Source organism: Lepisosteus platostomus, chromosome 5, assembly GCF_059453375.1.
Source record: "Lepisosteus platostomus isolate fLepPlt1 chromosome 5, fLepPlt1.hap1, whole genome shotgun sequence".
Taxonomy (NCBI): Eukaryota; Metazoa; Chordata; class Actinopteri; order Semionotiformes; family Lepisosteidae; genus Lepisosteus; species Lepisosteus platostomus.
In genome coordinates, this window is record NC_142615.1 from 39,212,044 (window position 1) to 39,234,720 (window position 22,677).

General features: G+C 40.5%; 1 protein-coding gene across 1 annotated transcript; it reads left to right on the top strand.

The window, feature by feature from the left end:
* The first annotated feature begins 1,537 nt into the window (after positions 1–1,537).
* On the top strand, positions 1,538–21,100 carry LOC148666347 (uncharacterized). The gene is made up of 2 exons (XM_088631705.1): positions 1,538–2,174; positions 17,596–21,100. The coding sequence occupies exons 1-2, from the start codon at positions 1,598–1,600 to the stop codon at positions 19,797–19,799; spliced, it is 2,781 nt and encodes a 926-aa protein (XP_088487831.1). The 5' UTR covers positions 1,538–1,597; the 3' UTR covers positions 19,800–21,100.
* The last annotated feature ends 1,577 nt before the right edge of the window (positions 21,101–22,677 follow it).

The following is a 22,677-nucleotide window of genomic DNA, read 5'->3' on the forward strand; positions in this document are numbered from 1 at the left end:
AGACCGTGGATGGTGGTACTAAGAAAAGCAGAGGGGTGAAGAATGGAACCAGTTCAGTAAAGGCTTTTCTAAAGAAGAGGGTTTTGAGTCTGGATTTGAAGTAGTTTAGAGAAGGTGACTCTGTGATATCCTTGGGGAGAGAGTTCCAGGGCTTGGGGGCATAACAGGAGAAGGCCCTGTCACCCACACAATGTAGATGGGCTTGGGGAACAGTTAGGAGAGCAGAATTAGAAGAGAGAAGGTTGTGAGGTGGGGAGTAGGGTGATAATAGTTCAGACAGGTACTGAGGTGCCAAGCCATGCAGAGCCTTATAGGTGAAATGTTGTCAAATTTGTAAACCTGAAATTATTTTTTGTTCATATAGTCATTAAGATCCAAAAGACTTGGGCAGAGATTCAACGAGCCCAGGCATAGAGACTGAGTGTCGAGCGAGCAGGAGCTGTGAGGAAGGAGACTGCGAGAACATAGATATAGATACTTTACACAAAGTACAGACAGTACATCAAGACAATATACTGTACAAACAGTAGACAACGTACAAGTAAACAATGCAGACATGTAAACAGTGACTGCAGACGTGCGGAATAAATAAGAAATTAAGGTAGATGTTTCTATTAAATTAACGGTATTCGAAATGTTGTAAAAAGAAAAGCAATTTGTTTTGTAAAAAAAAATGAGAGATAATTTTTATTTTATACAGGAAAGGTGTGCGTGTCAAGTTGATCTTTTCGGAGTGCACCATTTGAAAATATAAATTGGAAGTTAGTTTGGATAACTCCTGATGGATATTGTATTACAAATAAAGCTAAAAAGATATAATTTAAAATTGTTCATAGGTTTTATCCAGTTAAATAAGTACTGTCTAAATTTAAGCATGAGCAGGATGATTTGTGCGTTTTTTGTCAGGTTGAAAGGGAATCTTTGGTACATTTACTTGTAAGGTGTGTGTTTGTGAAGTTGGACGGACTTGCAGAGTTTTTTTGTAGGCATTTAAAGGTGTTTTTTTTAGGTTTAAGGACTTTGATATTGTACTGTGTAAGAGAACTTTTTTTAAAAAGAATTTATTTATAGCAAATTTATTAGTAATTCTGAGTAAATTTCACATTCATAAATCAAAATGGTCCAATAATACTCCCCTTTTTAGTACTTTTCAGATGGAGTTGAAATATTATTTAAATTCTATAAAAATGAAAAAAAATGCTTAAGCAAGGAAAACATTTGATACATGTAAAAAATATAATTTACTTCGTTACCTCTGCCAGTTAATTTTTTTTTCTGTTCGTGTTTTTTTTTCTCTTGTATCTGTTTCTGCTCCTCTAGTTGTATTTGTAAATTATTTACACATTTAATAAAAATAAATATAATATAAAAATATACTATAATATAACGCAAACATCTATTCTGGACTATTTTTTTCAGATTTTTATTATTCGAATAATATTATTGTGGTTTATAGCAACGGTCACTAAGGAAGTTCATCTGATAACCCGGAAGTCCTCTCTTTGACCACATTTCGCTTTCTGTGTTCAAGCCCATGTGTTTGCAGCCGCGGCAGCTGCAGGACTTGTCTGTGTCTTCCAGATCGACTCTGAAAAAAATGGAGAATCTGTTGCTTAATCTGGAAACTGAGGCGCACTCTTTCATGGAGATTGTGCTTAAATCGATCGTGCACGAAGTTTCGGAAGTTTTCCGAAACCTGACAGATGATTCCGAGAAGTCGATTGAAGAAAAACTCCGCTGGATCTCCCAGGTTCTGGCGAGACGGGTCTTGATTAAAATCATGTCTGTCGACAATGTTTTCGGGACCGAAATTGCGCAAATGAAGCAGGAAAACGAGCTTCACTGTTTCGTGGAGGTTTTGCTCAAATCGTTCGTGTATGAAGTTTCAGAAGTTTTCCGAAACAGGATGTCTGACTCTGAGAACGAGTTTCAAGACAAACTCCGCAGCGTCTCCCAGATCCTGGTGAGTCGGGCCGTGATTAATATCACACAGTGTGTGGAGGACAGTTTCGGGACAGAAAAAACGCGAATGAAGGAAAACGAGACCTTTAAAGTGCGACTGCAGCTGTGGAAGAAGGAGTCGGGAGCAGGAGATCAGGGAGGGACAGATCATGTTGGACTCATGCCTCCCTGTGAAATCACTGCAGAAACAAATGAAGAAACGGAGCCGTCGGGTAAGTGCAGTGACTTTTAATTAGTAACGTTTGTGTTTAAAAACGGTTTTTTTAACTTCCTCACTGTTGGAGAGATGCAGAGCGAAGTAGGAAAGGTTTGTGATGTTGCCGAGGGATTCTTTTCTGCGAACTAAACTAGTTGTGGTCGTGTTATATTCTCATTAATGTTATTGCTGTTCTTTAAATGTGGACAGAAATATGTCGTCAATTGATACACTTTCTCCATGTGAAAGCCAATTTAGGAGACTTTGGAGTCTTGGAAATATGTTTGTGGGCAGATTATTTATCGACGTGGCGGTAACTATATCTTCTGTGCAGTGTTAATGTACTGCATTGTACAGCAGTGTCCAGTCAGCCAGTGTGTCTGTATGAACCCCTCTCTCTCAGTGCAGTGTTAATGTACTGGAGTGTCCAGTCAGTCTGTCTGTATGAACCCCTCTCTCTCAGTGCAGTGTTAATGTACTGAAGTGTCCAGTCAGTGTGTCTGTATGAACCCCTCTCTCTCAGTGCAGTGTTCATGTACTGAAGTGTCCAGTCAGTGTGTCTGTATGAACCCCTCTCTCTCTCAGTGCATTGCTAATGTACTAGAGTGTCCAGTCAGTCAGTGTGTCTGTATTAACCCCCCTCCAGTGCAGTGTTAAATACTGGCAATTTAGACAGAACAAAAGTTTTCGCGAAATTACATCCCCGACTGTCCTCCGCTGCCCTTTTCAATCTTCTGGAGAGCACAAAAGAGTCTTACGAAAATTATTACAACTTTGTTCGGTCAGCTTCTCCTCCTAGACCCTGTTAATTGCTACGATGAGTTGCTTTGTGCTCTGTTTTGCCGTCTTCTGAATATAGCCTGAGGAATACCCAACGAAGAAGTGATGTACAGATGCAGCCATTCAAAATGGGTGAGGTATTTCACGGCATACCGCGACACGCCCACCGGGGTATCACGCGGTATCACGTGTGTCACGTGACTAGCTATCCGGCGTCGCCTTGTAAAACCGCCAGGGGGAGCTTAACCTCTCATGTACAGCATTCGAGCCTTTAATTTTGAACTGTGTATTACAGCATGTTAATCATCAGTCATTCAAATGTTGGTATATTTTATGAAAGCAAGATTGCTCAGTTGGACAAAAGTACACAACCTACCTTTATCAGAAATATTTATGCATCAAAGCCTTTACTGAAGATATTACTAATAGTATTAATAATGGATGACTTTGGACAAGCTGTATACTCAAAGTATAATTTCTTTAGCACATTTGTGCAAGCACTTGGAATCTGTCCAAGCCATACTTTGTCAGGCATTTTGTTTTACTTCAACGGGCATAAAAACTTCCTTGCTTTTGACAGGGCGTTTCATAATTTCTAACTACGAAAATGATTTAAAATGCGACACCTATCATGAAAAGAAAAAAATACACACCAGTATTCCATTTCTCCCTAAACATTGTAAGCTTTGAAGTCTTTAACTAACGTGATACCGGAGTCAACAAGCATACTTTTAGAATTTGATTAAAAGGGAATATAATATGGAATCGCGTATCTCAAGAATTTAATAACGGTATGATTATATCCGTGTACTGCGGCAGGGCTGTTTCGCCTGCCTGCTTATGCGAGCTGTCTTGTAGCCTACTGGTCTATGTGTGTGACTACCAACTGGCAGGTTGTTTGTTCGAATCCAGCTAGTGCTGGACCTTTCAGTTTTATTTATTTATTTTTTAATCGCGTAACATAAACATATTACCGTATGCAAACTGTACTGTATACAATATGTATATGTTTATTTAATGTCTTAACTGTGCCCGTTTAAGTATTGAATATTCATATCTAATTTTACCACTGAAGGGAAATCTTAACATAAACATACAGTATATGGCTGGTCTCGGTACTTTAAAGAAAAAAATACACACCAGTATTCCATTTCTCCCTAAACATTGTAAGCTTCGAATGAAACCACTAAATAAAGACATAAATATAGAAATCTTAAGATTTGTTTTATTTAATGTTGGTAGCAGGATGAACTGTCAGAGTATATATTTTGTCGCAAAGTTGCTACAAGATGTTAACAGTGAAAAAGGTATTTAGAAATGAGTTATTTCAAGATGAAAAAGAAAACATACACGAAACATGGTTTCATTACGACCAGAATCGGTCTTGAGATATTTTTAACTTGATTTACAGTATTTGAGAGGTATGTCTTAACACCGATACTACAGTGCTTAAGTACTGCTCACGTATATGTTTCTAGGTTTATATTATGCATTTCATACGGTCAAATTACTTTTGAGCAACTAATAAGAAGCGCGAAACGGTATGCGTTTTAGTTTTGTTTTGTGCTGGAACCCGTGGATTGATTAGAGATATCAAGTACATACAAGTCATTTTTTAAATGTTGTAGTTCGTCTTGAAAAAATGTTACGAGTACATCATCTATCAACAATTAGGTTCTGTTTCCATATTGCGGATTTTGGTTAGGTACAGTATTATCAAATCCAGTGGCGCTGTGTGTTACTTTACTGAGTCCCAATCTGTGATTGAAACCTGTAAAACCGGTTTAATTCGTCACAGCCAGCACTCTTCAGGTGTGAGGGTCTTCTGCTCAGAATGAAACGCTAAAATGTTTGTGTATATTCTAATATATTTTCATTGTTCAAATATACATTAATATACATTAAGTCTGACTATCATATAATAAGTTAAATACAAAACTAAAGAAAAAATAGGGTTAAATATAATTCAAAATATTTTGCCACAATGTTAACTGTTTATGAATAAAATGTATTAACTAAGGAGTAGGATGGCACAGTTGTTAGTATGTTTTTTGTTTTGTTTCTTTTTCATAAATACAACAGTAGTACCTGATGTCTCAGTGGCTTTCAAAATTAAATTATGCATGCAAACCTGTGAACTAGAAAGATAACTAAGATTTTAATACTAATTAAATGACCGCGGGCACTTTCCACCCCCTCTACATTCTCAGAGTAGAACAGACTAACCTTCTAATGAAAGACGGTCCACCCCCCACGGACAGGAAAAGTGCCCACAGGCACTTAAACTTAATATGGTCAGTAACGGTAAACAGTAACATGGTAAGAAGGAGCACGTACAAACGTTTTCGAAATAACCACATGTAAGACTCTGATCCTAAAAATGGGATTTCTATATGTCTTTATTTAGTGTTTACATTAGTGACAAAGGCTAAACTTTTAGCTTCAGTAACGTGTACATATCTCCCCTTTTTATAAAACGACTTGGTTGAAAACTGTTCCAGAGCCACTGTTGTTTCATCAGTGAAAAGTACATCATGAAATGCCTCTCCCTGTTCAATCCACTGGAAAAAAGAAAAGGAGCATAAAGCTTCTGATGGTCATAAACGATATTCATTTAGGAGCAGCATCAGAGGTATGTTTTTAACTGCACTGCATTGGAGAGAATACCATAGTGTGTTTTTTTTTTTACTCCCTGGCGGAAACTGGCTTCCAGAAGAATCAGTATGGCTCAGAGATTAAATAAAACTTCACAGACATTAACGAAGAGCATAACGCGTGTACTGTATACACTGCAAGTACAACCCAACTCTCTGCAGGAGTGCTGGCTGTGACGAATTGAACCGGTTTCACGGATATTTTCAAAGTAGGAGGCGAGATTTCCAGCAAAAGACCCCCCCCTCAAAAACTCAGTAAATACAGTACTTACTAGTTAAAGGCTAGGCTCCCGACTATGGCGAAAGGAACCCTTCTTTCATTAGAAGACAATGAACATATTTTAGCCCTGAATGAATTAATAGCAAACATGGTTTACATAAAAGACATTTTTCCAAGAAAGTTTAGCCTTTGTCACTAATGAAACCACTAAATAAAGACATAAATAGAAAAATCTTAAGATTTTTAAAATACATGACTTTGCTAAAATTTATTTGAAAATAAAAACAATTACAACCGCCAGGGGAGAGAGAGAACAGGGGAGGGATGTTGGTTTTGCATAAGGGGCGGGGCTATGTTTGGGTATGTTTGGGAATGTGTAGTTACATGTTCTGGCTGTTTGTGAATTATCGTTGTTGAGTATGGAGTGTTGAGGTATTGATTTTGTGTAATGCTTTATGTTGAAAATTGAGGTGGATTTTGTTTATGATAAACAGGATAAACTGGGATGGGAGGAAGGTTTGGTTTTGCATAAGGGGCGGGATTATGATAATTGGAGGACTTTGCGAGTGTAAAATGGTTTGATTATTTGATTTTGTATTGTGGTTGTTATCTATGTTTTTGGTTGGTATTATGTTTATATGGTTGTTTTTGTTGGTTGGTTGTTATTATGGTTATTAATAATACGATCTATAGTTGAAATCTGAGCCTAAACAAAAAGAAAAAGCAAGTGATTAGGTTTATGAGCAATCTAATTACTTATTCGTTTAAAAAGCTATATAAAATAAAGTTTATTATTAATTTGCTGGACAGAGCGGTGAACATTATTATGCATAAGACAAAGATAACGATCCTGATCAGTTTAGAAATCTGTGTACGCTGTAAGGTTTTTACTTCTTAAACTTTTAAAATACACGTTTAGAATTGAAAGAAATCCTCTTCCTGGTATAGCAAACCAGCACGTCTTTTTTCTCCAATCAGAGGGGTGTCAGATGGTGTTAGCCAATCACCATTCTGCGTTGGGTAGCAACGGGTGACTGTTCTCAGGCGGAACATGTAAACAGCTTAATGTTCGTGTTAAATATTTTTTTTTAATTAAAATTCATTCTATACAGCAATCGCATATTTGGGTACCGTTTCATAAAACTTTCATGCTTAAAATGTTTAGGGAGAAATGGAAGACTGGTGTGTATTTTTTCTTTAAACTACCAAGACCAGCCATACACAGTACAGTTTACATACATACAGTAATGTTTTAAATTAATATCGTTTATGACCTTCAGATGCGTTATGCTCCTCTTCTTTTTATGCTCAGCTACTAAAATTTCCCTTTAGTGGTAAAATCCATATAAATATTCAAAACTAAGCGGATTAAAATGTGCACAGTAAAGACATTAAATGATTAAATCTTTGCACTACCAACCAATGCACCACGAGTGCCCCTGTCGGTCATTTTGGCCAGCCAATCACTTGCCCTGCGGTATGCTCCGGTGCCCCGCGGTGGCTAGTGGGTAGGTTACCGTACCGCGGGTTTTTACCGCGCATTTTGAATGGCTGCATCTGTAGCTGGTGTAGTAAAGCAGGCTTAATTATTATAGAACCACTAGTAAAAGTAAAATATTATTTTTTACGGTTTTAAAACTGGCATATTTTATGTAAAACAAAATTACATAAATTCGACTACCTTCGGTTCGGGAACAAGTAAAGGTTTATTCCCTGCCGGAAAGAGAAGATACAACATTTCAGCTGTGGAAGAAGGTTTTGACGCCTGAAGAAGGCTCCACAGCCGAAATGTTGTTTCTTTTCTTCTCTTTTCAGCACATGAATATACCTCTACTTGTTCCTTTGCAGCCTACGCATACTGATGCAGCTCCCTACTTGAACTACTTTAAGTATTCATGCTGTATGTATTATTTATATCTGTAGATTATGTAATACTTTCAGATTCATCCTGTTTGTGTTCTAGGTACAATGTTTTGACGTACAGATTTGATTTCGCCACCCCATTTTGGTGAATATAATATTGGTTAACCTGCAGTATATTTTGTAGATGGAATATTTAATAGTAGACGTATTCAATAGTACAAAGCTTTGAGGTTCAGCCTAGTTTGCATTGAAAGAAAGCGAATGAATGATTTTCCTCCTACTGTCATTTGTGTACTGGGATAGTCGAGTTGAAATGTCTTTAGTAACACAAAGCCGCGGATAAACAGGGCGGTATCACCAAGTTTTCCCTTGTTTACTTTGCCTGTTTGGAGTCGAGTCTGCTCAACACGAATGAACAGAACGCGTCACTCCCTTTTGGTTCAGGGATAGACGCGGTGAGATTCAAGTTCATCAGCCTGCCAATGGAAAAAGGATAAAAAACATATTTAAGAAATTCTGTCCACATGCACTCAGTCACTGCAAAAGCAGCAGCAACCACAGGAAGCGTTTTGACCCGCGTAACAAACCGGTGACGTCACTTGGGGGGTGTCCCATGCCCCCCTTTTTGTAACGGTGCCTCTCAAATCCTTATGTACTTGAAGTCCACACTTCTTATGCTGTGTCGTGGAGGTGTGGACCTGGAGGAAGGGCTTAGGGTACAGTTTGAAAACTGGGACATGGTCTTATAATGTTAGTGAATAGGGAGGACAAGTTATGCCATGGATCAATAAAAAAATGTGTGTTGAATGTCTTTTAAACCCTCTAACATTGACACAAGAGCAGGATTTGTGGCTTCTGCGGTTCGGAGCCTTGCATTTTCAAATGTGCTCATCTGTGTGACAGTGAACCCTTTCTCAGTCTGTCTGGGGGGTGGGGCTCAAGCTACTGTTCCTCAATTTAACATCTGAATCATCCTCACTACCAGATAGGGCTTAAGAGCTCATGAATTTAAAGTGAATATTTAACAGGTTGTGATATGTACAGTGGTGTGAAAAAGTGTTTGCCCCCTTCCTGATTTCTTATTTTTTTGCATGTTTGTCACACTGAAATGTTTCAGATCATCAAACAAATTGAAATATTAGACAAAGATAGCACAAGTAAACACAAAATTCAGTTTTTAAATGAAGGTTTTTATTATTAAGGGAAAACAAATCCAAACCTACATGGCCCTGTGTGAAAAAGTGATTGCATTATACATTTGTATAAAAAAATTCAGATTAAAACAAAGATTTTGCATATTCTTTGTTGTATGTTTATATATAGTTCAGCCACAGAACCAGGAGAATATGTCTCCTTCTTATAATAATTATTGTGGTTTTGTTTTTGTTACTGGGAGATCTTGCTACATAGTGTAAATATATAAAACCATTTTCTGTTGCAATTCAAGGTTCTGGATCGTACAAAAAATACTTTTCCTTGCTGAAAGTCTAACACACAAGAGAGAATGGTGATATACATAGGAAAATAGGTACCAGATGATAATTTGTAGCGGCTTCTTGAATATTTATCTCGCAAGAGACACTTTTTTGTGGAAAATATCAGGTTTTGATTTACTATCATGTGAACTCTTGCTCTTAAGATGGTAAGAGATTGCATCTGGTATTGCATGTAGTTAAATGGTAATTCTTTTATTTCCTCTGTTTCCTATATTGGGAAAATAAAGTATATGCTCAGTAGAGGGGCAGAGTTTTGAGTAGTGTAGTGGGAATTTTCTCTAAACACATAAACAAACAAGCAGAAAGAGATTCTTCATTTGAATAGTAAGCTCCGTGAATTTGCCCCCCCTACAGACAGCACAAACAATGAAACTCACCTCATTCTTTAGTACTGGGATTGTGCCGGTTTGTGCCGTTGAAAATAGCGTTTTTGCTGCTTTCGTTCCCGATATATAGCGCCTTGTTTTTCCGGTGATCACGTGACCATGCACAGTGACTTTGACCTCCAGTAACCCTGTCTGCCAAGTTCAAGCGCTCTGTTACCGGCACGAGAGTAACAGTTCCGCAACTCTTTTCCTCTGTTTGCCCAGGTAGGGGGCGGCGGTGGATTTTGCATTTAATATCATTATCTTCTATGTGTTTGTGTGAATAGGAAAATTACATTTGTCTCCAATATCATACCCGTATCAGAAGAGTTTCAGGTGTAGCCTTAAAAAGCGACATTAGCAAACAATTGTATGTTCTTACAAAGAGGCTTTAACGAACAAGTCTTAATACCTCATAGCATTGACCTTTTTTAAAAATCTGAAGAAGTATTCAGTTTCGTATTGTCTCCTTCTTAAATAAACATAGGCATCAAGGGATGTGTGAAGATTTTTTTCTGTGTTTCTGGTCAGACCTTGGTATAGAATACAGCGTGAGGGCACACCTTGACCACTGAAGACACAGATTTGATTGTCTTTGTTAGATCATCAAATTTATCCCAGATGAAGTCGTGTCTTTTGCAGTATGCAATGTAATGACCTAGGATATGTTTGCTGGCAGGTGGGCAGACCGCAGTGACACCTCTTAATTTGAAGGTCTTCCAGTTTAATTCCAGGTTATGTGGAAAATCTGAAAGTTGACTCTCAAAGATATTTTGAGACTGCACAGTGTTTTCTTCATGACTCAGCCAATCTCCCATGTCACCAATTTGAGAGAGACATTTGGATTGGCTTAATTTAATTTGTTTCTGTACAGCCTCCTATAGCCCTTTTACTCCTCTTGCTCTCAGCGTATTCAAATCTACAGAAACAAATGGGATATTGCGTGACTCCACAATGGAGGGGGCAACTTGGCGATGAGCGCCGACTCAGTGCTACCACACTAGGCACTGTTAAGAACACTTTTGCTATGATTTCTGAAATGTTACATTCAGCCCTCACTTGTTGTAGCCCTGACTATTTTCGTTGCACCAAAAATGTCCCTCAAAATTTTAGCTCTTAGAACATAAACATCTTTGTGCACACCTTTCTGTGCCAAATGTTTCACCAGTTGTAGATGCTATCTACAGCCTGATTAACATAGCTGCTAGAAGTCCTGCTGTCACAATAGGCACTGCATAGGCACTGACATCAAAGGCACAAGTTTTCAGTACACTCACAGTGTCTCCACTCACCTTTACTGGGGGCAGGTCTCTGCTGCTTCAGTTCCTCACCAGAGCCACTACAGCTTTTTTCACAGAACAGAATAATCTATGTGTAACCACTCAGAATGAGGCACAAGATAAAAAGATGGTTTCCGTTTTTTAGGTGGTGCAGCAAGCCCTCTCCAATTTTCCAAACAACTCAGATTTTATGTATACACCAGTTCTTTGTCCTTTTTGAGCTCTGTTTGTTTTTCAGAACTCATAACAAGTGTTCCGCTCTGCTGTTCTAGAGAGCTGGATGTGGTAGCACTGATAATGGCCCTCTCACACTGCTGGTAAACACCATGAACACCCATTGATATTCTCATACCTTCTATGGGTGCTAGGTGCTTCATAAGGAACCTGTCAACTCATGCTTCAGCACTGATCGTTTTAGGATTTTGAAATCCACCTCCACACTGGCTGAGCTTGCAGTGATGTTCACACTTTTGAAAAGTGGAACCATTAAGCCAGTCCAGAGTGGGAGATATCAAGCAAGCCTGGTGAGATGAGGAACAATCTCCGGTAGGAAATGCAGGTTATGTCTATCACCACTGTCCACAGCAAGCAACCTGCATTCTTCACAGATTTCTGTTACCCAGTCTTCCAATGCTGTCGGGCATGCATCAAGGGTACAGCTTGGCTCTTGGTCCCCTCCTTCACCTATTTCTTCTAGAACTTCTTCAGAAGAAAAAGCATTGTATCCTTCTTTTTTTTTTGGTCTAAGTGTGATGTTTTATGTGTGATTTTATAGTTTGCAGTTACACTGTTATGCATGTACATATTGATTCTTTGTTACCTTTGCAGCCCTGCAGCACTTGGGTATATTCTTTTGTCAGGTTATGTCTGGCAGCACAGCCTGAATGCTAGTACTGTTAAGTTCCTACCCTCCTAACAGTGCCTGTAGGTGATGAATCCTGGAATGAAGGGCAAATATGTAGAATGAGTACTATGGTGCAACAACATACATTGTTTAAAATACAAAAAAACAAATCCTGTCCTCACATCGACTTTCGTAACCAAACAATGTGTAAAATGTTTAACAATGTCAGAATAACAATAACAATGAACAATGCAGAGCTTTAATCCAGTACATTTACTTGGTCTCTTAAGTGTGGTAACAGTGTAACACACCAGATGATGTAATTTTATACCAACTCGGTTCTTCCTTAATATACTCTGTTGTGTGAGGGTATAACTTAATAAAGCTCACACAAAACTCATTTTATCCTGTTCTATGCTCTGTGAAGGCAGACCATAATCTATTGTCAAATGGTTACTCTACTACATTTACTACAATAGTGGAATCACCAGTTTCATGCCTGTTGCTTCTGGGACATGATACAATCAATGTAAACCATGCAAACATTCCCAAAGATGCTCAGAACTTCAAAGAGGCAGGTACTTCAACGTACATTATAAACCCCTCTCTACAGGTAATGGAACAATAGAATGGCAACAGCTCCTCAATAAGCTATTGCATGCAGTAGGTCTGATATCTACTTTCATACACAATTAAGAATTAACAATCAAAAATTACAAATATGTAGTGCAGTACATGGAATTGAAAAGCTCAAGGTTTAAAAAAAATCAAACAATTGATGAGTAGTTTAAATCCCCAGAAAGAAATAAGGATGAATGCAAAACACTGTATATTGGTTAGAACTGAAGTCTCAAACAACAAATTTACACTACTCTTTTGTTAGCTCCGTGATGTCACCCTTTAATCTCAGCGTTCATGTGATGGCTGAATCCCAAGCTAGACCCATGGCCCAGGTATTATGAGAAATGTTTAATGCAAAGTATAGAGAAGTCTGATTAACACTCAAAAATGTAACAAAAAATGAATTTCACCAAACCTGGCTTCAACTGTTCTTCTTCCAAATTTTCACGTGATTAATAATATCCTTTCAGTTATATAGTGTGTAGTGTGCTCTCTGAAGGCACCAGTTCTATAGGGTTTGGGCATTTACTGGGACAATTATTAATTGTAGCAGTAAATCACAAAATGTATTCTTTTGATGGCTTTAGAATCCAACCATGCGATATAACTCAAACAACGCACACACACAGGTACTAATACATGAGGATACATTTATTAATACATAGAATATGCATATAAACCTAACAGATCTTATCGAGAGGGTTATCAGAATACAAAAGGTATATATTCAGTCAGTTACAAAGAGTTACATTTATCAAGAGGACATACGTTCAGTATATCATTCATTTAGACCGTTTTGTAAATGAACTTGGTTATAACTTCTACATTAGATACTCAAAACAAGTACATAACTCTTAGGAATTAAATTGATATCAACTGGTTGGGATAACAATTGAATTATCGAGCTGTAATGCAGTGAAGTTGAATACTCATCCAATCTCTGGGGATTCAGATCTCCTGCGGGCACAAAGAAACAGTTTCAGGCTGTTGCTGTCCAATTCGGGCTCTCTGGCTCGGTGCCAGGCTGTGCTGTGCGGCTTGTGACGGTGCGCTGCTGATGCTCATTGACCGGCTAGTTAGTGTTGGCTTTAACTAGCAAAGTTTGCGCACAGGAGAAAAGATGACTGTGGGTCCCAGCAGGTCAGGAAGAGGACCGGTTCGTTCCTGATGAAGAGCTAGTTCTGAATAGTGATTCAGCTGTCCACAGTTCCGACCTGTTCATGAGGCTTGCTGCTGATGCTAACCTCAGGTGGATCCTCTGGTTACTGTCTGGCAACCTCCGCTCTAGACTCTTAGACAAAGGAAACTTCTGGCACTCGGACACACTGGCCATTCCGTGGTTGTCCGGGCTGGGTCGCAGGATGGTCAGGAGGCGCGCTGCGAGAATGTCCTGCTCTTGGGAGCCTTCTGCTCCTGGGCCGTCCTGCCCTGGAATTCTCCTTTGAATTCCCTTTAGAAAAGTCCACAGAATTCCACTCTGGCCCTCTGTGTTGCCTGTTTTTACCTGGAGGAACTTCAGCTCGTTCATTGGCTGAAAGTTCCATGGGCATCAGAGTCCCACGTGGGTTACTCAGCCCTACCAGTCCCTGATTTGTTGATCAAGGTGAGATATGAGTCACTTACTCCTGACACTTAGGAATGCAGTCCAGATGTCCATCTGGCACTCCCTAGACAGATAGACGCCAATGGATGACCATTGATCATGATAGCCAGGCTTAGCTAAGTGCAACCCATTTGGGAGCTGTCCCTTATCAAAAGAAAACATCTTTAAATCAGCCTGCATGAATAGTTTGATGAGGCCTAATTTGGGAAAGCACAGAAACACTTAATTCTGCCTTATTAATAAGCCTCACCGCTACAAGTGCTTCTCTTGAAACCCCAGTGAAAGTGCCCTACAGATAATGGGGACTTCCCTCCACTGTGTAAATGAAAATATAACTAAGTTTTTTACATTGTTATGGATTACAGTTTAAGTGCACATCAAAATGTTTCCGTATATGTAGATAGAAATTGATAAATTAATATTTTTTAGACCCACCTACTCACTTTAACTGCAATACCAAGGCCCATCACCACTTCTTTCATTTCAGCTTTCACATCCGCAATTTGTAACATGTCAGAGATTTTTTGGGGTTCAATTCTCCTTGTAACATGTACAGAAACAAAACATTATAATTTAAATTCAGAAGTGTGACAAGTCATTTCAAGTTTCACTTGCATGTGTAGAAATATCATGATAACAACAAATAAAGCTTACTATTTTTTTGTGGTATTCCCCATGATATAAAACAAAATAAGTTTCTCAAATATCTTTACTTTAAAATAAATTTGTGGGGACGTCAATGTAGCATCATAATTACAGTATAGCATTTCTAGTTTGTAAAGAAACTTACGATTTGGAAGAAGAGGTCTTCGCCAGAGATGCAGATAATAAATCAAACATCAACTGCAAAGGCTGGGGTCAGCTGATCAAGAGATCACAATTGAAAGATCTGGTGGTCTTGAACTTGTGGTTTTTGTATGGTGCCGACGGCACAGAGTGACGTCACGGCCAGAAAAAGAAGGCACTATATTAAAATGTAAAACATCCACCCCCACCCGACCAGACAGAGTCGGAAAACAAATTGCATTCATTGTTTTCATCACATCCAGTAATTTAAGTACCGAGTGTGTTGGTACTTGTAAACGTCCTTGTAGTCATATCTGTGTCTTCAGAGCTCAAGGTGTGCCCTCATGCTGTTTTCTACACCAAGGACTGACCAGAAATACAGATAAAAGGACTGAGCTAATCGTTTCATGTTTGCGCATAAGACCCTTGTTAATACAAACACGTGGATAATGCCAATTTTTCAAAGAACCTATATATATGTTCACTTCTGTTCTATGAAAATAAATATTTTCCAATATTGCCACGGTGTTCATGTGTGAGATGATAGACTCTTGTTTCTAGGATGTGTTATGAACTTGTGTAAACTTTGTACATACTGCCCCTTAAAAATAAAAGTCCTGAAGTCCTGGTTCCTTTTCACGTTGGCGAATGTGCTTTGCATAAAAAAGAGCAACAGTGGTCCAGAAAGTTGCAAATTCAAGTCTTTTTAAATACGTGGCTCGACAGACAGGTCGAATGTTCACACGTCCCTTGATGCCTGTTTATTTAAGAAGGAGACAATGCGAAACTGAGTACTTCTTATGATTTTTAAAAAAGGTCACCGCTACGAGGTATTAAGACTTGTTCGTTAAAGCCTCTTTGTAAGAATATACAATTTTGCTAATGTTCACTTTTTAAGGCTACACCTGCAACACTTCTGATACGGGTATGATATTGGAAACAATTTTAATTTTCCTGTTCACACAAACGCATAGAAGATAATGATATTAAATGCAAAATCCGTACCCTCACCTGGGCAAACAGAGGAACAGAGTTGCAGAATTGTTACTCTCGTGCTGGTAACAGAGTGCTTGAACTCGGCAGACGGTGTTACTGGAGGTCCAAGTCACCGTGCATGGTCATGTGATCACCGGAAAAACAAGGCGCTCTATCTCGGGAATGAAAGCAGCACAAACGCTACGTCACCCTCTGAAAAAGAAAATGTTATATCTAAGGAACGAAAGTAGCTGGGAAGTTACTTTCAACGGCACAAACCGGCACAAAAGCAGCACTAATGAATGAGACCAGTCTGGTTCCGCTACGATCTTGTAGGGGGGCTGAGAGATGTCACGACCCCGAAAAAACAAGGCTCTATATCTCGGAATTGAAAGCAGCACAAATGCTACTTTTAACGCCACAAACGTAACACTAACGAATGAGGTGAGTTTAATCATTTGTGCTGTTTGTAGAGGGGCCAACTTCACGGAGCCAATTAACCCCACTCTCTCAGTGCAGTGATAATGTACTGTAGCGTTTGGTCAGTGTGTCTGTATGAACCCCCCTCTCTCTCAGTGCAGTGTTCATGTACTGGAGTGTTCATGTACTGGAGTGTCCAGTCAGTGTGTCTGTATGAATCCCTCACTCTCAGTGTAGTGTAAATGTACTGTTGTGTGCAGTCAGTGTGTCTGTATTATGTAAATGTAATGTATTATTATTATTTCTGTAGTCTTACTTTTTACATGGTAGTTAGGTTTCTGACAAAGCTTGTATATCTAAAATTACGTATTATCAGAAACCCCCTTAAACCCTCTTATTCCTCTATGCTTAAACAACCCAAATTGATTGCGAGTATACTAGACGTGTGTTTGTGTAGCGTAAAGCTTACAGCTTTACCTTGAAGCTTTTAAGATCACATCGCCTCAGCTATCATTACTATGCTATTGTTACTCGTATATACATCCATACCAGTCCCAACGCAGATGTGGCTGTCTCTATTCTAATTGCATCTCTGACATAAGAACTTGGATGACTCAAAATGTCCTTCATCTTAACTGTGACAAGACTGAAGCCATGCTTATTGGCACCACCCATCAACTTTGTAAAATCAGTGTGAAACCCTATCTGTAGATGGTCTTGTACTTGAGCTTCAGTCTAAATTGAAAAACTTGGGGATGATATTTGACGTTCAACCCACATGCGCAGAATGTTGTCAAAACATCTTTCATTCACTTCAGAAATATTCCTCGACTACACCCTATGTTATCACTAACTGTGGCTGAAAAGTGTTGTCTAATCTTGAATCGACTAATGTAATGCTCTACTCTCTGGGGTTTCAAAATCCCCATTGAACAAACTCCAGTATGTCCACAATTCGGCAGCCAGAATCCTGACCAGGTCTAGTGCAAGTGTTCACATTACTCCTATCCTGGAGTCCTTGCACTGGCTTCCTGTCAAGTTTCCTGTCGACTTAACAGTCCTCCTGCTCACCTATAAGGCTCTCCATGGCTCGGTACCTGTCTGAGTTATCACCCTACTCCCTACCTCACAACCTTCGCTCTTCTAATTCTGGTCTCCTTACTGTCCCCCAAGCCCGTCTACATTGTATAGGTGACATGGCCTTCACCTGTTATCCCCCCCAAGCTGTGGAACTCTCTCCCTAAGGATATCGGAGAGTCACCTTCTCTAAACTCCTTCAAATCCAGACTCAAAACCTTCTTCTTCAGAAGAGCCTTTATTTAACTGTTCTTTACCCCTCTGTTCCTACTGTACTTAGTACCACCATCTACTGTCTCCTCTAACTGTGTATTCTCATCGTGCTTATATTGTGTATTTTTTGTTGTTGTCATTCTATAAAACGCTTTGAGAAGCCACCTTTAAAGGTGCTATATAAAATAGTTTTTTTTATTATTATTATAAAGGTCTTGTTTTCTTGTCCTGTGTTTACAGGCTCAGAGGCCAGTACTCTCTCTGAAGCTGGGGAAAGGGCTCTTGAACAGCAGCACAGTGAGGAGGAGTGGGGCTCCAGTCTGATGCAGGAGACAGTGCTCACTGCCGCACAAGAGAAAGAGAAACTCGGGGAGCAGCACACAGAGAGCAGACAGAGTGTCAAGGATCTGGACTCTGTGCCCACGATGAAGACAGACCCTGAGAGTGAGACACCTGGGCTCTTAGTATGTGATGATTTTACAGAGAAGATGAATAATCTGGACTCGAACAATATTACACAAGGTTGTAATGAACTGGGCTGTGTCTCTGTACAAGAGCACAGTGAAGAACTGGATGTCTTTAATCTTACAGAGCAGGACACGGAGCCCCAGTTGATTGACTGTGCAGAGCAGCAGACTGATGTACCTGGTGAAGAGAACAGTGTTGAGATACAGCACCAAGAGGAGAGTCAGTACAGGGAGGAGCAACAGCAGCTCCTACAGGGCTTGATAATTAGGCCTTGTTCTGTTCAAGTGGAGAGACTGTCATTGCACAGTCTCAAACAATCATGTAATCCCTTAGCATCTGATGACTTAACAAACAGGTTTAATAATCTGGTTACTGAGAAAATTGTTGAAAGTTTTAATGAACTGGAGAGTATGTCTGTTCTTGGGCAAAGAAAGGAACAACTGAATGAACTGGACGGTTTAAGTCTCAGAGAGCTGGAGAAGGAGCCCCAGATGATTCACACTGCTGAGCAGCACACTGAAGGTCACGGTGGAGAAAACAAATCTCAGTTTCAGCACACAGAGCAAGACCATTCCATGGAGCACTTGCAGAATAAGAGACCCCAGCACGATCAGAGGATGAGGAAGAATCACTCAAGGCCTTGCTCAGATGGAGTGGACAAACTGCCATTATGGCACAGGGAGGAGCAGCGTTTCTGTCAGTCTAGCATTTCAAAACCCTACCAGCACCTTCACACAGGAGAGAGACCATTCAGCTGCAGTCAGTGTGGGAAGAGTTTTAGTCAGTCAAGTAACTTAAAAAGGCATCAGCACATACACACAGGAGAGAGACCATACAGCTGTAGTCAGTGTGGGAAGAGTTTTAGTCGGTCAGGTGACTTAAAAACCCACCAGCACATTCACACAGGAGAGAGACCTTTTAGCTGCAGTCAGTGTGGGAAGAGTTTTAGTAAATCAAGTCACTTAAAAACCCACCAGCGCATTCACACAGGAGAGAGACCATTCAGCTGCAGTCAGTGTGGGAAGAGTTTTATTAAGTCAAGTCACTTAAAAACCCACCAGCGCATTCACACAGGAGAGAGACCTTTCAGCTGCAGTCTGTGTGGGAAGAGTTTTAGTCACTCAGGTAACTTAATATCCCACCAGCGCAATCACACAGGAGAGAGACCATTCAGCTGCAGTCAGTGTGGGAAAAGTTTTAGTCAGTCAAGTAGCTTAATATCCCACCAGCGCATTCACACAGGAGAGAGACCTTTCAGCTGCAGTCTGTGTGGGAAGAGTTTTAGTCACTCAGGTAACTTAATATCCCACCAGCGCAATCACACAGGAGAGAGACCATTCAGCTGCAGTCAGTGTGGGAAGAGTTTTAGTCGGTCAAGTGACTTAAAAACCCACCAGCGCATTCACACAGGAGAGAGACCTTTCAGCTGCAGTCAGTGTGGGATGAGTTTTAGTCAGTTAAGTCACTTAAAAAGGCATCAGCACATACACACAGGAGAGAGACCGTTCAGCTGTAGTCAGTGTGGGAAGAGTTTTATTCGGTCAGGTGACTTAAAAACCCACCAGCACATTCACACAGGAGAGAGACCGTTAAGCTGCAGTCAGTGTGGGAAGAGTTTTAGTAAGTCAAGTCACTTAAAAACCCACCAGCGCATTCACACAGGAGAGAGACCGTTCAGCTGCAGTCAGTGTGGGAAGAGTTTTAGTAGGTCAAGTCACTTAAAAACCCACCAGCGCATTCACACAGGAGAGAGACCTTTCAGCTGCAGTCTGTGTGGGAAGAGTTTTAGTCACTCAGGTAACTTAATATCCCACCAGCGCAATCACACAGGAGAGAGACCATTCAGCTGCAGTCAGTGTGGGAAAAGTTTTAGTCAGTCAAGTAGCTTAATAACCCACCAGCGCGTTCACACAGGAGAGAGACCATTCAGCTGCAGTCAGTGTGGGAAGAGTTTTAGTCGGTCAAGTGACTTATAAACCCACCAGCGCATACACACAGGAGAAAGACCATTGTAGTGGCAAGGTTTATTAAAATACAGGAATTAAGTTTGCTGCTCCCTTGCCAGTCTCTCTCTCCCTCATTTCAAGTGGTGCTTGATACAGAGAGGCCATTCCATTTGGTTCACATTTAAGGTGTTTTTCTAGCTGATAGAGTGTTCTGATAAGGAACAACTCCCTAAGCTGAGACACATCAACCACCCTAATGAATGGTCATCTTTGGTGCCTCACTGTCTGGGAGATTCCAAGGGAGAGTCTCTTCCCAAGTGGTTTACAACCCCAAGGTCAGAGTTCATGGTTACTCATCCTCACACAGGGCACCAATAAATGTAGGCATCCTCTCACGAGGCACCAATAACTGGGGTTTGTGCATTTACTGGGACAATTGTTAATTGTAGCAGTAAGTCACAAAATGATTCTCGAATGCCCATGGATCTTTCAACCAATGAGCAACCGTAGTTCCTCCAGGTACAACTCCAGCTCCTCCTGGACATCCTCAGACTCGGCTCAGACAGTCACGTAACGGCCAGTGTGTCCCAGTGCCAGGACTTTCCCTTGTTCTAAGAGTTGAGAACGGAGGTTGCCAGCGTGTAACCAAAGGATCCACCCGAGGTTAGCCCAGCAGCAAGCCTCGTGAACCCACCGCAAACGCTCACCTGATCAACGAGTAAACTATGGTTGGAACTGTGGACAGCTGAATATCAGTATTCAGGACTCGTGCTACATCGGGAACGAACCGGTCTTCTTCCTGTCTAAAGATTGTGACTTTTCTGCGTGCAAACTCTGCTAGTTTCAGCCAACACTAACTAGCAGGTCTTCAGAGAGCATCAGCAGCGCACCGCAGCAGAAATCTCTCCCTCCTTCTCCTTCTCTCATGTCGAACCAGCACTGCCTGGCACCGGGCAAGAGAGCGCCGATTGGACACGGCAACAGCCTGCTACTGCTTCTTTGCATCCGCGGGAGATCTGAATCCCCACAGAGGGGATGAGTATTCAACATTCTGCATTACAGCTCAAGAATTAAATTGTTACCTCAACCTGAGTTGATATCAATTTAATTCCTATGAATCATGTACTTGCTTTTGAGTATCTAATGTACAAGTTGTGACAAAGTTCAATTACAAAATGGTCTAAATGAATGATATAACGAAATGTATGTCCCTCTTGGTTTGTAACTCTTCGTGATTGAATATATACCTTTTGTATACTGCTAACTCTCACTATAAGATCTGTTATGTTTTCGCACATTTTTTGTATTAATAAATGTATTGTCGTGTATTAGTATCCGCGTGTGTGCGTTGTTTGAGTTATCCTGCAAGGTTGTTTCTAATAGCCATCAGAAGAATAATTTTTCTGACTTGCTGCTACAATTAATAATTGTCCCAGTTAAGCGCAAAACCCCTACATTTACTGGTGCCTCGTGAGAGGATGCCTATAGAGTGAAGAATAGGAACATGTAAGATGATTAATATACATTAATATACCCATCCACTCGATTCAGGGTTGTGGTGAAACTGGAACAATCCTGGCAAGCAGTGGGTGCAAAGCACTATCGCAGATAATGTGACACCAGTCCATCACAGGACTCACTCACACCATGGCCAATTTTCATAGAAGCCCATTAAAATCCATGTCAATACAGAACAACAGACCTCCACCTCCATAGCTTCCATGTTTTACAGTATTTTGAGAAAATCTGGAATGTACCTTTCTTGCATTTTATTTGTGTTTTTTCAGATGTTTAATCTTAAACTAAGCTGTAATGCCCAGGTCAGCAGCTGTGAAGGGAGACGGAGAAGTTTTTCATTTAATCTGCGGGAAAGCCAATTCATAGTCCTTCCAAAGACTTGAGAAGACTGCATGAGAAGTAAGCAGAATAATATATTAAATTTCTGTGGTGTCATGCCCCACACTCTACCTCCGAAACGCTGTTCTATCCCAGTCACACCCCACACTCTCCCTCGCAAACGCCGTTGCATTCCCAGAACCAATGTTTCATAATCTCATCCCTGATTGAACCCATCAGATTCCTCAAATTCTCACTCCCTAACCAATTATCCAATCACACCCCTTTCCTTTCAGTATTTAAACTCCCCTCACACACAAATCCCCACACTCACTATTGAGAAGCCTCTTGTAGTATTCTCCAGTGCGTGTTTCCAAGCCTTTTGACTGATCTCCTGTTACAAATCTTCTGCCTCCTTCTCCTTCTCTCACGTCATGCCTTTTGACCTCGCCTTCTTGATTTTTTATTTTGGATTGTTTTTGGATATCTCTCGTTACCAGACCCTTTGCCTCCCTTATCGACCCAGCCTTTGGATTTCGTCTTTGGATCGTCCCTTTGCTACTTTGTGTTCTGTAGGATTCCGGTCACGCATAAGGATCCTCCAATTCTACCTATAGGTTCCCTGACACAGACGAGGGGAGTCCTGGTGTCCGTGTGGCGGTGCAGCTGGTAAAAACGCTCCCTGTGCTGTGTGTGTTGTGGGCTGCTGGTGTTTCCGAGAGAAACGGGCTGTTTGTGTGGGAAGATGCTCTTTCCTCAGGAGGGGAAAAGTCTGTCTGGGGCTCAGCTGGAAGAACCGAGCGGGAAGGAAAGTTCTGGAAGTGCGCATCTCCTCTCCGTCTGCTTCAGTCCCAGTTACTGCGACACCAGGACAGAACAGGAGTGACGAGCGAGTCTTCTTTTGTACATGGGGTTTTAGAGGGGTTTTTAGGAAACAGCACAGAGAGAGAGGAAAGGACACCAGTGGGAGAGAGTCCTGAGGCTGATTGATGAATCTCTCAGTTCTTGTCTTGATCCAAGTTGTACCCCATCCCAGTTTAAACTGGTTTACAATGTGGGATTTCTGCACTGA

What these genes read in the sequence shown, in the direction of transcription:
- LOC148666347 (XM_088631705.1), top strand. Translation starts at nt 1,598, where the DNA reads ATGGAGAATCTGTTGCTTAATCTGGAAACTGAGGCGCACTCTTTCATG. An exon ending in TGAAGAAACGGAGCCGTCGG is followed by an intron (nt 2,175 to 17,595) that starts GTAAGTGCAGTG and finishes CTGTGTTTACAG; the next exon opens with GCTCAGAGGCCAGTACTCTC.